The 15,034-nt window shown below is 49.8% G+C and overlaps 1 protein-coding gene across 1 annotated transcript in view; it reads right to left on the bottom strand.

The window, feature by feature from the left end:
- Positions 1–15,034, bottom strand: part of LOC119089908 (putative G-protein coupled receptor B0563.6) — a 40,596-nt gene that overhangs the window by 14,884 nt on the left and 10,678 nt on the right. Inside the window, exon 5 of the mRNA XM_037212714.1 lies at positions 2,489–2,641. Coding sequence (XP_037068609.1) covers positions 2,489–2,641 — 153 coding nt within the window. The remainder of the gene's footprint in view (positions 1–2,488; positions 2,642–15,034) is intronic.

The following is a 15,034-nucleotide window of genomic DNA, read 5'->3' as shown; positions in this document are numbered from 1 at the left end:
GTTTCTTCACTCGCTTGTTATTACAGAAAAATAACTTGCAATCAAATATCTTAAGAATAACGCCATAACCGAGTTTGGGAATACAAGTCAGCATCCTAAATTCACGAATACGTATGCAGGAGCATCACGGCAAAAAGACCAAAATACAAGCACATAACGGTATTTAGCTCAGCGAACGCTGCCAGCCCTTACTGTCAACTCTCGATGAGTTTGAAATGCTACAAGTGATAATTTTGCACGGTTGGTTCGACAGCACCTCAACGTCATGCAAGCGATCCATGACGCAATCAAACAATGACGTATTAATGGGCACATTTACTTAACAGAGAAAGGTGTCGTCTAGACCAGCCTTTTCCACTTCAAAGTACACCAACAGCTAAAATTGAGTTCGTTTCATCATATCTGACGTTAATTTCAACATCTGCAAAAGTAAGACATTTCTACAACGACCCGTTCTCACAAGTGTTCTTTTGATGCTCAGGTGGACGCTTCAACGCCTGCTTCAGCTATGGAATATCTGTAGTTGTCTGTTCTGCTAACTAGGTAGCTATTCGGCGTTTTATTTTAGCCGTGAAGTGCACTCATCCACAGCTGGACTTCCTCCAACTGGCACGCACACACGGCATAATATTGGAACCTAAACAAAGTTTATTTCATGCAGTCCCTGTCATCTAATCCAGAGCTGCTTCCATCAGGGTCGTTAGTGCTCCAGCAGCTTGGATTCTTGCACCTCTGAAATTCTGGGATGCATATTTTTACGCGCGCCAGTTCAGCTAGATCTGCAGTCAAGAGAGCGCGCCCTTCTTTGCTTGGTCCGCGCCCGTTTGTTCTGAGGGATGTTAGCATTAGCGGCGGCCAGTCGGCGCCGACGACAGCGTGAACCGCGGGACAGCTGCTGATGACAGCGTGAACCCCGGGACAGCTGCCGGCGACAGTGTAAGCCCCTGGGCAGCTGCCGGCGACAGCGTGAACCCCGGGTCAGCTGCCAACGACAGAGTGAACAGCGGAGCAGCTGCCGGCGACAGCACAAACCGCGGGGCAGCTGCTGATGACGGCGCGAACCGCGGAGCAGCCGCCGGCGGCAGCATGGACCCCAGGGCAACTGCCGGCGACAGCGCAAAACCGCGGGGCAGCTGCTGATGACGGCGCGAACCGCGGAGCAGCCGCCGGCGGCAGCATGGACCCCAGGGCAACTGCCGGCGGCAGCGTGAACCGCGGGGCAGCTGCCGGCGACAGCGCGAACTGCGTGGCAGCTGCCGGCGACAGCGTGAACCGCGGAACAGCTGCCGGCGACAGTGTAAGCCCCGGGGCAGCTGCCGGTGACAGTGTAAACCCCGGGGCAGCTGCCAGCGACAGCGCGAACCCCGGGGCAGTTGCTGATGACGGCGTGAACCGCGGAGCAGCCGCCGGCGACAGTGTGAACCGCAGAGCAGCTGCTGGCGGCAGTGTAAGCCCCGGGGCAGCTGCCGGCGACAGCGCGAACCCCGGGGCAGTTGCTGATGACGGCGTGAACCGCGGAGCTGCCGCCGGCGACAGTGTGAACCGCAGGGCAGCTGCTGGCGACAGTGTAAGCCCCGGGGCAGCTGCCGGTGACAGTGTAAACCCCGGGGCAGCTGCCGGTGACAGTGTAAACCCTGGGGCAGTTGCTGATGACGGCGTGAACCGCGGAGCAGCCGCCGGCGACAGTGTGAACCGCAGGGCAGCTGCTGGCGACAGTGTAAGCCCCGGGGCAGCTGCCGACGACAGCGTGAACCGCGGGGCAGCTATCGGTGAATCAGGCCCACCCAGGACGAGCAGGTGGGGATTACATTCGTCCATTGCAGCTGCTCTCGTCGCGCGTTGTCCGTGGTAATAAATCCCAAACGCAATTCGTGCTTCCCTAGTAGACGTTATTGCCGTGCCCTATCAATCGTCTGCTACATAGGTCTTGTCTTGCTCCGTCCATGTCTCAAGACAGGGAGCTTACGCGCAGTGGGAGACAGTGGGCCAGTATCTCTCCAGTACATCACGTGGATGCTCCTCCTTAACCCGATCAAGATAAAAGCATAGGCGTGAAACCTATCGGTCTTAGGGTAACAACGCCCGCACCAGAATGGCACAGGAGCATAATGTCGCCAAAGTAAAACCATGTGAACGACGTTAGCCGTTTTTCACAACTGACCGACACCCCATTTTTCTTAACTCACAACTCTTCACTATCGCGCGAAGTGACAGGACCTCGGCCACCCCCACCCTCTTCCCTGCCCATACAAAGGAAACACTGTTCTTAGCCGAACGATGAGCTTTGTGAGGACTTTTTCATTGTCCGATGCTCATCTCTTCTGGAAAGCAATTTTTCAGCAAAACGTACAGCAAAGTTGCTCGCGCCCAGCTCCACGCAAACAATGAACGACACCACGGCAGTGGCACGGGGGGCATGCTATCGGCACGTGTCACTTACTGTCCGACATAGCGACAGCGGCACAGGAAGCATGCGCGTGCCACTTACTGTCCGTTGTAGAAATCCGTCTCCCGGATACGGTCGTCGACGGTGAAGGCAAGGAAGTAGGGGATGTTGAAGACGATGCTGATGGGCAGGATGATCCAGCACACCCGCCAAGCCGTCTCACGAGTGCAGTACGTCTTGGCCCTCTGTCCGTTTCTGTGGAACAATGAACATGTTCCAGAGGTACACAAGAATATTCTTGAAGTACGTCAGGCGACTTCAACGTGTTCAGGTGCTGATGTCAATGGCAGCGGACCGTTTGTTGCATTGTTATAACAGGGACCCTTCTTTTAGTTAAGGAACTCGTTTGCTGAGACTCACGTCTGAAATGACCTGTGTCATCCCTTTTTAGACTTAGCTCTTGTCGTCGCAAGTCTCACATGAATGAAGCTGGACCTGCCCGTCGCCGTCCAAGATTTCACTTTCCGCCCGGCCAGATCTACTACCTTCCGAACACGTCGAACTATACAAACAAAGCAATAAAAACCCACAACCGCTGAGACAGATTACATTAGTTCTGTAAGAGCCACGACCTTGGTCCATCCTTTTCAGCACAGAATCCAGGTGACAGCTGTCCCATTCTCTGTGGCCAAGTTGTTCCCATTCATGACAAGCAAGAAGGGCCTTCAGCCTCTGATTTTTTCACGTGAGTTTAGAGCTCGTATGCTGGGTTATCTAACTTCAAGATAACAGGATGTACTGGTCAAACGACGTTTCAGAGCAACCATTAGTTAAATTGACAGTACTTTAAGTTTCGAGCTTGTTAATGATAGCGAGTGAAAAAAGTTGATCAAGTTTAACTGAAAAATTACAGTTGAAAACCTTGGCCTCCAGGCGAAGTTTTTACTATGCATCAGCGTTGTAGAATAAACATTGGTTTATTGCCAGTGCTCGACGTTTTACGCTGTGCTTATGATCACAAGTGAAAAAGACTGTGTTATGTCATTTAAGACTTCGTATTTGAAAACAAAGACCAAGAACCTGGCCCTGGTTTTCATTTGTAGTTGTTTGCTTAACCTTTCTCAACCTTTTTCATTGGTGATCATAAACGGAGCGTTGAAGGTCGCCGACTGTCATGAAAGCGATGCTTGTTGCTCTTTGCGTCTTCACCGACTGGTTTCGTGCATATCAAATGTCGGTAACTCAACATAAGATTCTGAAAATCAAACTGCTTTCATTCAGATCGAATTAAAATTTATGGCAAACTCCGAAAAGATAAGGCGATTAAAAAGCGTGATAGTTTCCAATAACAGTGAAATGCATTCCTGATTTTCCTGACTGCAATTGACGATTAAGCACAATTTGCATGAGATCAGACCATCTGTCTTGCTAATCAACGGCTGGCTGTGTCAGCCGGCACAGAACTCGCTCCATAAAAAGTCCAATTTGTCTTCGGTGGCCGCGACGTTGTCTGCATACGAATCCATAGCCGCCGCCGGCCTGACCAAAAGAGGGCTTCAGTTGCGGTCTATCGTGGCGATACGCGGCTGTGGCTTTGGCCCAGCCAGCTGTGGCTTCGGCTTAGCCGGTTGCCCTGCGCCGCGGCCAGACCGCTCCGCCGCAGCTCACCGCGGCCAGACCGCTCCTCAGCAGCTCACCGCGGTCAGACCGCTTCGCCGCAGCTCATCGCGGCCAGACCGCTCCGCCGTAGCTCACCGCGGCCAGACTATTCCGCCGCAGCTCACTGTGGCCAGGCCGTTCCGCAGCAGCTCACCGCGGCCAGACCACTCCGCCGCAGCTCACCGCGGTCAGACCGTTTCGCAGCAGCTCACCGCGGTCAGACCGCTCTGCCGCAGCTCACCGCGGTCAGACCGCTCCGCAGCAGCTCACCGCGGCCAGACCACTCCTCCGCAGCTCACCGCGGCCAGACCGTTCCGCAGCAGCTCACCGCGGTCAGACCGCTTCGCCGCAGCTCACCGTGGCCAGACTTCCGCAGCAGCTCACCGCGGCCAAACCGCTCCGCAGCAGCTCACCGCGGCCTGGCCGCACTGCCGCAGCAGCTCACCGCGGCTCACAGCGCTCGGACGCGGCTCGATCGAGGGGAACAGCCGGGGGTCGCGGCTGGTGACCCCGCGTCAGCTGGCAACCCGCATCCGCTGACGGCGGCGGCCGCGGCCCGCATTGGTCCGGCCGGACGGGGGAAGGGCGCAATGCTGAGCCCCGGCACGGTCTGATGTGGCGCTCAGGGACCAGGGAGCCCCCGGTACATTTTGATGTGTCGCTCAGGACTCGTTCTGGTATGTAACACAGGGACAGGGGGAGGGGGCAAGGAGTCTTCAAGAGCTAGAGTTCTTGATGCAAGAAAATAAACACCACTCAAGCTGTTCTGTAGCGGGTAATGCAATACAATTGTGCGTCTTTACGTTGAGTACGGGCACGAACATTTGTTGAGGTGGCCGTTACGTAGTGGCCATGTGGCAGTGCCACAAAACACACGCAGTTAAAAAGCGTTTTGTGGTTTGGTAATACCAGAAGTCTTGTAAATGCACCTGATTATTATAGAAAGAGCCGTAACCAATAACAATTTGTAACATTCACTCAAGCGTCTGCCCGACGCCCTATACAGGCATCTGCCCCTAGTTGAAGCGATGCCCGATTTTTGTGATCCCTGCCCAATCCAGCCCATTACTTATCTCTCACAGGCACCCATAAACTCCCGAAACCCGCTAACATTTTTTTTATTTTTAGCCTCAAGGCGGTCAGAGCTTACAGCTACCAGCAGTGGAAATGCGACTGGGTCACCCAAGTATACAACACGCAATTTCATTTCCTCACGTAGCGTGCTTAAAGGGATGACCCAAGCTTTGGACATCACTGAATCACTCCAGGAATGGCGGCGACCGGAAGCCCGCTGGCGGGCGGCTGATCCGTTTGAACGACCGAGCGAAGACGCCGCCTGTGTGGCGATGAGGCTTTGGCTTAGCTCATGGTCGGGTGACGTTTTCTCATGCGGCGAGGCCTGATTCCGCAGGACTCCGCGGGACTAAAATACTTTGAAAAAGTATTGCCATCGGAACTGAGTACTTTAAGTCATCATGCAAGCGATGGAGGGCGGAAGGTAGTTCCAGCGCTTTCTGAGCCAACCCTTTGGCGGTGCGCAATACCCACAAAAATAAGGTGGACAAATTCGTTTTGATAATGTTAGGCAGGGAACCCAATCAAAGAGATTCGTGGAGATAATCACTTCAAGCAGGGAATCTGAGCTATCATTGCCGATTTGAAGAAAGCTGTCTTTCCACACCAAGTCAGACACCCGTGATATAGCTATGTGTGTTCACAGAGTATGACAAATGTAAAGATGACACGCTCCATTTTATAACATGCTGACATCTCCGCCGCGTCGAAGAGGTCAACCCGAATATCTATATTATTGAAACCATCAGACATTGTGGTTTATCATGGCGTAATGTTAGACTCCGTCATATTATTCATAACTTGACGCTGAGCGGTGAAACATCAGGTAACTTAGCCCGATCGGCAAGGTTTTGTCAACAAGCAGTTGGTCAAGAAAATGACCGCTCTTTGGAGACGAAAAAGGTCTGTCAGTGAGGGAGTGTTTTCTGATGTATTTAAAGTTCTCTTGTCTGAGTGAAAATGCAGTTGTTTTAGTTCCCTGTCGACATTGGAACAACATCGACAACGGCTGACGGCTATGTTCTGACGCAGCTGCAAATAGGTGTGTGTAGGTTGCGTGATATTGCAATTGTAACCGCTGTCCATAATTATCTTGGACTTGCAAATCGGTAATCTTCTCTGCTTTTTGATAAAATCAGTGGTTCTTGTTTCCATGTGCATGCTTCGCGTGTATAATTCATATGGTTACGAATACCATGGTATTTCAGTCCTCTTTCATCAGTAGCGTCTTTCGGGATTCACATGTAAATACTATCGCCGAGCACCCAGCGCAAGGCTATCGCGAGGCGTCGTTAAGAAATTCGAGTCTCTGTAGCGGAAGACATTCTGAACTGGTTAGAACGCGACGCAGATAGTGTGTGTGGTTTTAATTGCTTAGATAATGTGTTATACATTAAATCCGCCATCCCTGCCGTAAATTTGCTATGGGAAATGATGTGATCGAATTTCACTCGGATCGGTTGGTGTCGTTAAGGGCTTAAGTCACGAAATTTTGCAATCGAATTGAAGCATCCGGACCCCAACCCCATCAGCGACTAAAAACAGCATGAGTCACACCTGCATAGCTCGTTCCAAGTCTACATGCGCACAGATATTTTTCAACGTTGTGTTTCTTTGCTCTTACTATTTTTGCCTGCAAGAAATACCAAACACCTCTATGTATTCGGGGTCGAAATACATTATATATATATATATATATATATATATATATATATATATATATATTAATTTGGCTTATCCATCTATGCTGTAGTCGAATGACACCAATGCGGAACCCTGCCCAGTGGTGGATTAACCTGCAACAAAGGTTCGCAGTAAGAGCCGGTGAGGGAACAGCGTTCATGTAGCTGCTTTTGTCTCCTTGTCACCCGTTCCGCTAAATTCAGGATCCTCCACCGACCCGCGCCACGCGTCGGAGCAGTCTCCACAGAGTCGCTGGTGCGCGCAGCTGCAGAGGTCAGGTGCCGCCCTGTAATCCGAGCTCGGTGACAAGCCGCACACACAAGCTGAATCATTAACTGGTGAAGAAAAATCACCATGGGCTTCCCGAATCCAGCCGTGTATACAGCCTGGGCGAATTTGGTCGCACACAAACGAGTTTAGGAAGTGTTCTCGCGCCGGATATGACGACAGAGGACTCCTGGGACTCCTGGGAAGTGAGTGTGTGTGGGAGGGGGGGGGGGGGGGGAGCACCGCTGAAGGGCCGCCAGCCGTCCAAATATTGATAATGTGGATCAACCTTCGGCACCCGGCGAGAAATACTGCAATGTTTACCCCGGATCAAAATGGATTGGACCGCTGATTTCAGGCTTCATTAGTTCCCAAAGCTTATGTGGACCTGTCATGGCTTCTTACGGGGATTTTCTGGCTACCGCCACATTCGAGGAAATGAAACCAACACCGTGATGATATCAGCGTGAAGACGCAAGAAATGTTGTTTCGTGGTCGGGGACCCATCCCAATATCGGCGACCCAAATAAAAAGAGACAACGAAACCTGTCCCTCGTTCGCGGCTTAGTCACATTCAATGTTAATTCGCGTTATTTTCTGTGACGTTATCGTTAAAACAACGGTTACTTGAAAGAGCGCGGCTGAGAACCGGCATCTGCATCGCCTCATCCTGTTTTGAAAGTTAGGTTTTGCAATGTTTTACTCAACGGCATATTCGACAACCTTCTGGAAAGATATTACGAGACGGGGTGGAACTTTGCATCGCTTTTAGGGAGGGGGGCATGGCCCCTCAAAGTTGAGCTGCCCCGGCTCCCATTTTGGGCTGGGTCCCCGCAATGTTGGGCTGGACCGTCACAGTGTGAAACCTGTCTCCATCTCTTTCAGTTCCTTGATATAAAGATGTTTTGCAATTTTGTATCCAAAATTCACCAACATGGAAAAAATATTTCGAATCCAACGTTATATTCATATGCGTCCGAAAGATATACAAGTATAATTACTCGATTACTTGGTTCAAAAGGTTCCTCAGATGTGCTGGTGAAATAAAACCCAAACAACGCAGTTCAGACCACTAAAAGTAAATTTGAAATTCCAGCAAGGCTTTGCAATTGACCTCGTGCTGTGCAGGTTACTGGTCGAGCCATAAATACCCCACAGTGATAGTGCAAGCGTCAAAAAACACTTCGCATTTTGTGTCAGCGTACGACTTAGCGGATCCACAATTTAGCCAAGAGATTGGCCAGCCTTCACTGCAGCGCCTCTGGAATTGGTGCCCCACTCACAAAGTTCCCCTGGATTTTAGCCACTTTATTGTCAAATCCCTATTTTCTACTCGGGAAACTATCATTCTCTGGGCATCTCTAGAGGGCTTGAGATAAGATGCATTCGCAGCGCACTGAGACTGTCCTATTCTAAGTGACGTCACGTATAATATTTGTCGGGCGTGTTTGCAACGCAACTCGTTTTCTGTTTACAACTTCGTTGCTGTCGCGGCATTGGCTGCGCATGCAAATGCACTAATTTTGCAGATTCTTTCAATCCTACTAACGATGCACACTGCACATTATGTTGTTCGTAACGTGTAAATAACTTTTCATCACTCGTGGTTGGTCCCGAGCATGCAACATAACTTCTTACAATTAAATCTGTTGCGCCATTTCTCTCTCACTTCAATCAAGTCGCGGGGAAAGATTCTGTGCGTCCGGCACAGATTCTACGTGATGTCACATAAATATGTTTTGTTCAGGTGGCTGCGAACACCAAAAGGCGCAGAATCTATCGTCTGTGACATCATGAGTGAAGTCGACGGCATGGATTCTTTGTCGCCGGGTCGCTGCTAATATGCCCAAAGGTGATGTGTGTACACCTACATGGCGCACGTTTATCTTCTTCCGGGGATTGTTGGATCTTTCCATTAATGTTTTGGAGACAATATGGCAAGACATGTCTAAAGTACCTACTATATACCATCAAAGACAGGAACAACAACTGGACTGACTAGCCCTCGTCAACTTATGTACAACGAAAGCAGCAGAAAGTTGCGTTTTGTAGGTCGCTAACCTTATGGTGAATTTCCTATTCTTCTATTCCACTGTGTTCCTGGGGTTGTGCGATGCGGCTAAGACCAAATGACGACGCCTGCCTCTCCCCCAGTCAAAAGTGGTGTGAACGCCTGGAATGAAGTGGTTCAAAGAAGTGAATTATTAAATGGCAACGATCTTACTAATTTACAGCATTGAATGGTTAAGCGCAAAATCAACAACTTGTGCGCAATATCTAAATTGTGACGTCACTGAAGTGACATGTCATGAGGCGAATTCACTGAGTGACATGCCATGAGGCGAATTCACTGAGTGACATGTGAGAACGTGAATATTAAAATGTTGGTGGTAGAAGAAAGCGACAAAGCCGTTGAAATTCGCACACGTTTGATGCGGTACTTTCCTGCAGTAAAGCACGCGGCCTGCTCACTGGAATATATAAAATATGTTGTGGCGTTGTCATAAAAATAATGAAGTCTTGCGCTGCATATTTTGAGCATCTTGAAGGAGTAAATAATTGCTGAAATTCTAGATGAAAATGTGACTCGAGCGATGCATATGCAATGTGAGCTCCATATATCACTGAATGCACCGATCCAAGATTTCGTCAATGGGGAGGCACGAACGCTCCAGCGCCTCCCGGAACTTGTTGTCTTCTGAATATGAACGTTTTGGGGCGCTTTGTGACGCCCCCTGGAATTGAGTGCCTCTGACGATGGAGGTTATTGTGCTTCACAAATTTTTTGGATGCCTCTTTGCTGAAGGAGTCGATCCAGAATTTGGCCAGGATGGAAGGCAAAACAAATCATGGCGTTTCTTAAAAAGAAGACTTTAGGACCCTTTAAATGGTCCGCTTGAACTTAGCGCCTTCAGAAGATAAATGTAACCGTGTTCCAAAATTAATGTTGCTGTGCCCCCTCGCCAAATAGGCCGATCTTGGATTTCGTCCTGGGAGCGGCAGGGATACTATTGCACTTAACCCGAAATTTGTCGTCTGTTAAAAATAAAGGCTTTGGGATCCTGTGTGGTGCCGTTTGAAATTGGGTTCGTTCGAAAAATGAAGTCATGACTCCCCGAAATAATTTTTTTTAGCCCCTCGTTCGACACGCCGATCAAACGCTTTGCTCGAGGTGGGAGGCACCACATTGTTGTGATCCTGGAATTTGGTTTCCCCTGAACATGAAGATATGGGCCCCTTTGCGGTGACCTTGGAAGTCCGCCTCTCAAAATCAAAGATTGGGACCATTTGCGGTGCGCCTGGAATTTGATACCTCCTGAAAATTAAAGGTATGTTGCTCCGAACTTAAGGTCTTAGTAGCCCTTCACTATTACATTTTGGTGCCACAAAGGGGCGCCAAAACTTCATGCATGGCGGCGTGCCCCCCTCCCCCCCCCCCCGCCTTTTCCTTGGACCCACCATGCCTGCACAGCATTGTTCGACCAGAAGCAGAAGAACAAGATCTTTTAAAACTCATCAACCTGCCCCTCATGACGAAAAGGTTCCCAGATAGCTGGGACGCGGCATGTGTTGTAACAATTCCGAAGTCAGGTGATCTGGCTATAGCTTCCAACAATAGGCCCATATCTCTGCCCATTATGCTCACCACGACCATGGAAAATGCACCTTGCATGCAGCGAACGGAGGATTTGAAAGCGACGGGGCTGCTACATCCATTCCAGCATGCCTATAAGCTGCGCCACCCCATCAAGGATATCGTGCTTGCCACAGTCGAACGCCTGGTCACTAACACCGGCGACGGTCTTGTATCGTCGGTAATGACGATCGATCTATCAAAGGCGTTCGATAGCGTCGACCACGACGTCCTCCTCACCAAGCGGTGTTGGTATGGGGTTACCGATCTGGAATGGTTTACGAATTATTGAAATGGTCGAGGGCAGGTGGTGTGTGGAGGACGACTCACCATGCCCACGTCATGCGGTGTGCTACAACCAAACGTCGACTACACAAATACAAAACAACCAACTCTGCTGCAAGAGTAACTACCGGCTCCAAAAAGCACCATCGTGCAACTCCTGCTCTTAATTCCCTTGGAAAACCGGGGATCGAGGCCATGATGGCGCATCGCGACGTGGTTAAAGCGTTTTGGGCCCTGAAGGATCTTGCGCGCCTCACAAGGTCCGCGCGCTTTTTGTCTCACGTGCTTCTGTTTTGATCCGTAAAAAGCGCCCTCGGATGGAGTTAGTCTGCGCCTGCGTAGACACCGGTTGACCGCCACGCAAAGAGCGTTTTCGCATCGGACCGCCGCTGCCTGAATCCGCCTGACATCGTAGGCCTGTAACGCCACAACACTGAGCGCGTTTAAAATCTCCATATGTGATGTGATTTTGACCGATGATCTGACATGGGCTGAAACTATGATAGGCCACCTTGCGGATGGTTTCGAGTATCCTGATGCTGATCCGACCGTCCTGGAGCATTGCCATCACACCATTGAATAATTATCTTCGCTATTCCTAATGGGCTGCCTTCCCACAGCCCCCTGGAGCGGTCCTGGAAACGGCAACATTTGTGGATACGTGCGGTATCCACAAATGTGGACATCACGCGCATGTCGCTCAATAAGCGACAAGCCGACAACATGTGCTTGTGACCACTGTGACCGATATCAAACTGACTTTGCCCGGACCTGTCTTCTATTTGGCAGGAGTTTTTGGCAGACCGACGAAGTTTTTCTTTGACCTCAGAACACTAGAGTTGGCTACCAGGTGTTCGAACAGCAAGCTACGCTGCCAGAAAATTCCGGTACGAACATATTTCAAGAAACGATTCAAGTGGCAAAATATTTTTATGCAAGCACCTATATCAGCATTCGGCGAAAATAGCTACAACGCCGGCAGATGACTTTGTTTGAGTCCTTTCAATTGCCGATCGTAATCTCTACCGGCATTCCAGATGGCCACGGCTAAAGATAACCTTATGTCAGCATACGGGTTATTGAAATCAATCTAATCTTCGATCACAGATCCCACGCGTCCTAATTTGACTTGCCACATGCATGCTGTTTTTTTTTAACTGCGTCGTTAAGTTTCCAAACTTCAAGCTTGCTGCTGAAGACAAGGCTCCTAGTCCCGTTGTATACGAACCAGCGCGTCTGTTCACACTTCAAATCGACGTGGTTCACTGAACAGTGCAAACATACAAGCCAAGGGATATAACCGGCTGCCAACTTGCCACCGGGTTACGCCGATAATTTTGAAACTTGAAATACTGCAGGATGCAATTTCTTTGAGACATTGTTTCGCCTTAACGCCAGCAGTCTTCCTCTCTTTAGATACACCTTTGCACATTTCCACGCGTGTATGCTGTAATCTGTCGTCTTAAAAGCGGCGTCTTGTCTTGTCTCCGCCTTACAATGTTCCGCATGGAGACGATGAGAGCTACCCAGCTGAATCGGTCCCTCTATTCCAGGTCTACGGTGGGCTTTCGTTCTATTTCATTTGGGAGCGTCCGCGCCGCACGTGACGCCCCGCAGGCACGGGGCTGTGTTTGACGGCTTGCGACCGGCCGACATGCTTTGAAATACGCGATTTCAGTCAACTTCAAGCGATTGCTGGCAGTGCTGTCAAGCAGCGTGGTTTAAAAATAGATTGGATGTGAGCAGCTTCTCAGAGCAGCATTTACGCAGAAAGGAGACGTGTAATTTACATTGAATCCTCTATGCTGTTTAAGTGGCGCGTGCATGCCTCGGCATACGTCTGTGAACTGTGCACGAGTTGTGTGCCATTATTCAAGCCCCTGTCATGGCGAAGAGACGTAAGCTTCCGTGCCGCGCGTGTTTTCATCACACTAGGTCGTTTGCAAAGATCTTATATTTGAGGATGTTTTAGTGGTGTGGTAACATCATGACGCTTATGGTACGTCATTAGTTCTGAGGTAAAACGCATAATATCCCTCGTCCAAATTTGCCGTTTTTCATGACGCTGACTGATGAGGGTTGGGGGTGGGGGGGGGGGGGGGGGGGGGGGGGGGGGGGGGGGTGGGGGGGGGGGTGGGAGGGTGGTGCGATCCCTCGGGGGTTTTCTGACCACTAAAGATAGAGCTCAGCCGAAAATATTGGTGATTGGTGTCAACGACACCTAGCGATTGGTAGTAGCTTTTATGTTTATGTCGGTCAAAAATTGATCCCGTTGTTCCAAGGTAAAGGTCGATTTTCCCAGAAAGTCGCACTCTTATCTAACAACATCATACCTACCAGACCATACCTTGTGGCGATAGGAAAGTTAACCAACCGTGTTTGTTGTTCAATTCTGGGTACAATGATATACGTTGTTATGTGTTTTTAGCATTCAGTTATGGTGCATTGCTCCGTTAATGTAACAATGTAGGCCCGCCGCGCGCGTTCCGCAGGCACGTTGGTTGCCGCCTGCCCGCCCGCTCAGGTTGTGTACCGCCGTGCAGTGTTCCTAAAAAACCGCCGCTGCTCCGAAACCAGAGAAGCCAGAAACACGTTTGTGGTGTGAAAACACGCGCAATGGATGCCCATACTGAACATTCGGGTATGATCGCACAGCATGCCAGACGGGCATTCTATCAGGGCGAGGATGTGCTTGATTTAATTAACAAGGAAGCATGTTGAACAAAAAGCATTTACTTATAACGTCACGACATGAAACGTCACAACAGAGCACCAAACATTTTTTCCAGAAATCTTGAGAAACCAAATCGCGCGAGTGCTTTGGATATTCTGGACAGCAGCCTACACGGAATCCAGCGTTCACCGAGAACAGGCTGCATAGTTATATGCGCGTCAGCGTCTCGTTTGATTGCCCTGGTCACGCACACCCTATCGGAAATCATGGATCATAGGTTTTGACCATTCTTATAATTTGGCTAAGACACCGGTGACGAGAAAACACTGAGATCGACTGCGCAATGCGGCGACTTGTTCCGACTAGGAATGAATGTATCCGCTTTAACACTTCACAGTTTAGGCTTTTTACCCATGGACGGCAGTAAGAGGCCATGCATATATTGGACAGCTCTGTCTTCCACATAATCATCTGGAGCCTTCATCGCGCTATAATGGGAAGGCAGCGCATGCCAGCGATTTTGTGTCATGGATTTTGGAAGTCGATTGATGTTAACATAATAAGTTATCACTAATAAATGGCGTTTTGTAATCCAAAAAGTAGTTTTTCCCAGACGAAAAACGCTTTCGGTTAACGTTAGCAACGTTTGCAGGGTGACCACTTTGCTATGAAGGGAGCGTAAATGCCCTTGAGTACAGCTGACAGCAAAGAGCTTCTCCGAGCTCTTCTCTCCTTCTCTCTCTTCTCGAGAGAGGAGAGAGGAGAGAAGAGAGTCGGGAGATGGAGCGCTTTTCTCTCTCTCTCCCTCTCTCTCTCTCTCTCCTCTCTCTTCCGTCTCTCTCCTCTTCTCTCTCTCTCTCTCTCCTCTCTCTCTTCTCCTCTCTCTCTCTCTCTCTCTCTCTCTCCTCTCTCTCTCTCTCTCTCTCTCTCTCTCTCTCTCTCTCTCTCTCTCTCTCTCTCTCTCTCTCTCTCTCTCTCTCTCTCTCTTTCTCTCTCTCTCTCTTTCTCTCTCTCTCTCCATTCTATCTCTCTCCCTCCCTCTCTATTTCCACTCTCTCTACGTTCACTTTCGCTCTCACTCTCGCTCTCACTCTCACGCTCACTCTCAAGTCCACGCTCACATTATCACTTTCCCTGCGATATATTAAACCTACCTGCTGAGCATGCGAAATCGGAAGGCCAAATCTACATAGAACGAGTTATCACGCAAGAAAATATACTAAAAGGATAAGGATTTCCAGCACTGTCTTGGGGGATGAGTTTAACGACAACGTAAAATTACTACACGATTCGCTGGTACTCTTCGTCCGCAACAATGGTCAGCACAACGCAAGGTCAGCGTAAAGTTAATTTAGTTTAAGAGACAGCGGAA

Source organism: Pollicipes pollicipes, unplaced genomic scaffold (assembly GCF_011947565.3).
Source record: "Pollicipes pollicipes isolate AB1234 unplaced genomic scaffold, Ppol_2.1 Scaffold_3087;HRSCAF=3621_pilon_pilon_pilon, whole genome shotgun sequence".
Lineage (NCBI taxonomy): Eukaryota > Metazoa > Arthropoda > Thecostraca > Pollicipedomorpha > Pollicipedidae > Pollicipes > Pollicipes pollicipes.
This window is presented reverse-complemented; position numbering and strand designations above follow the sequence as displayed.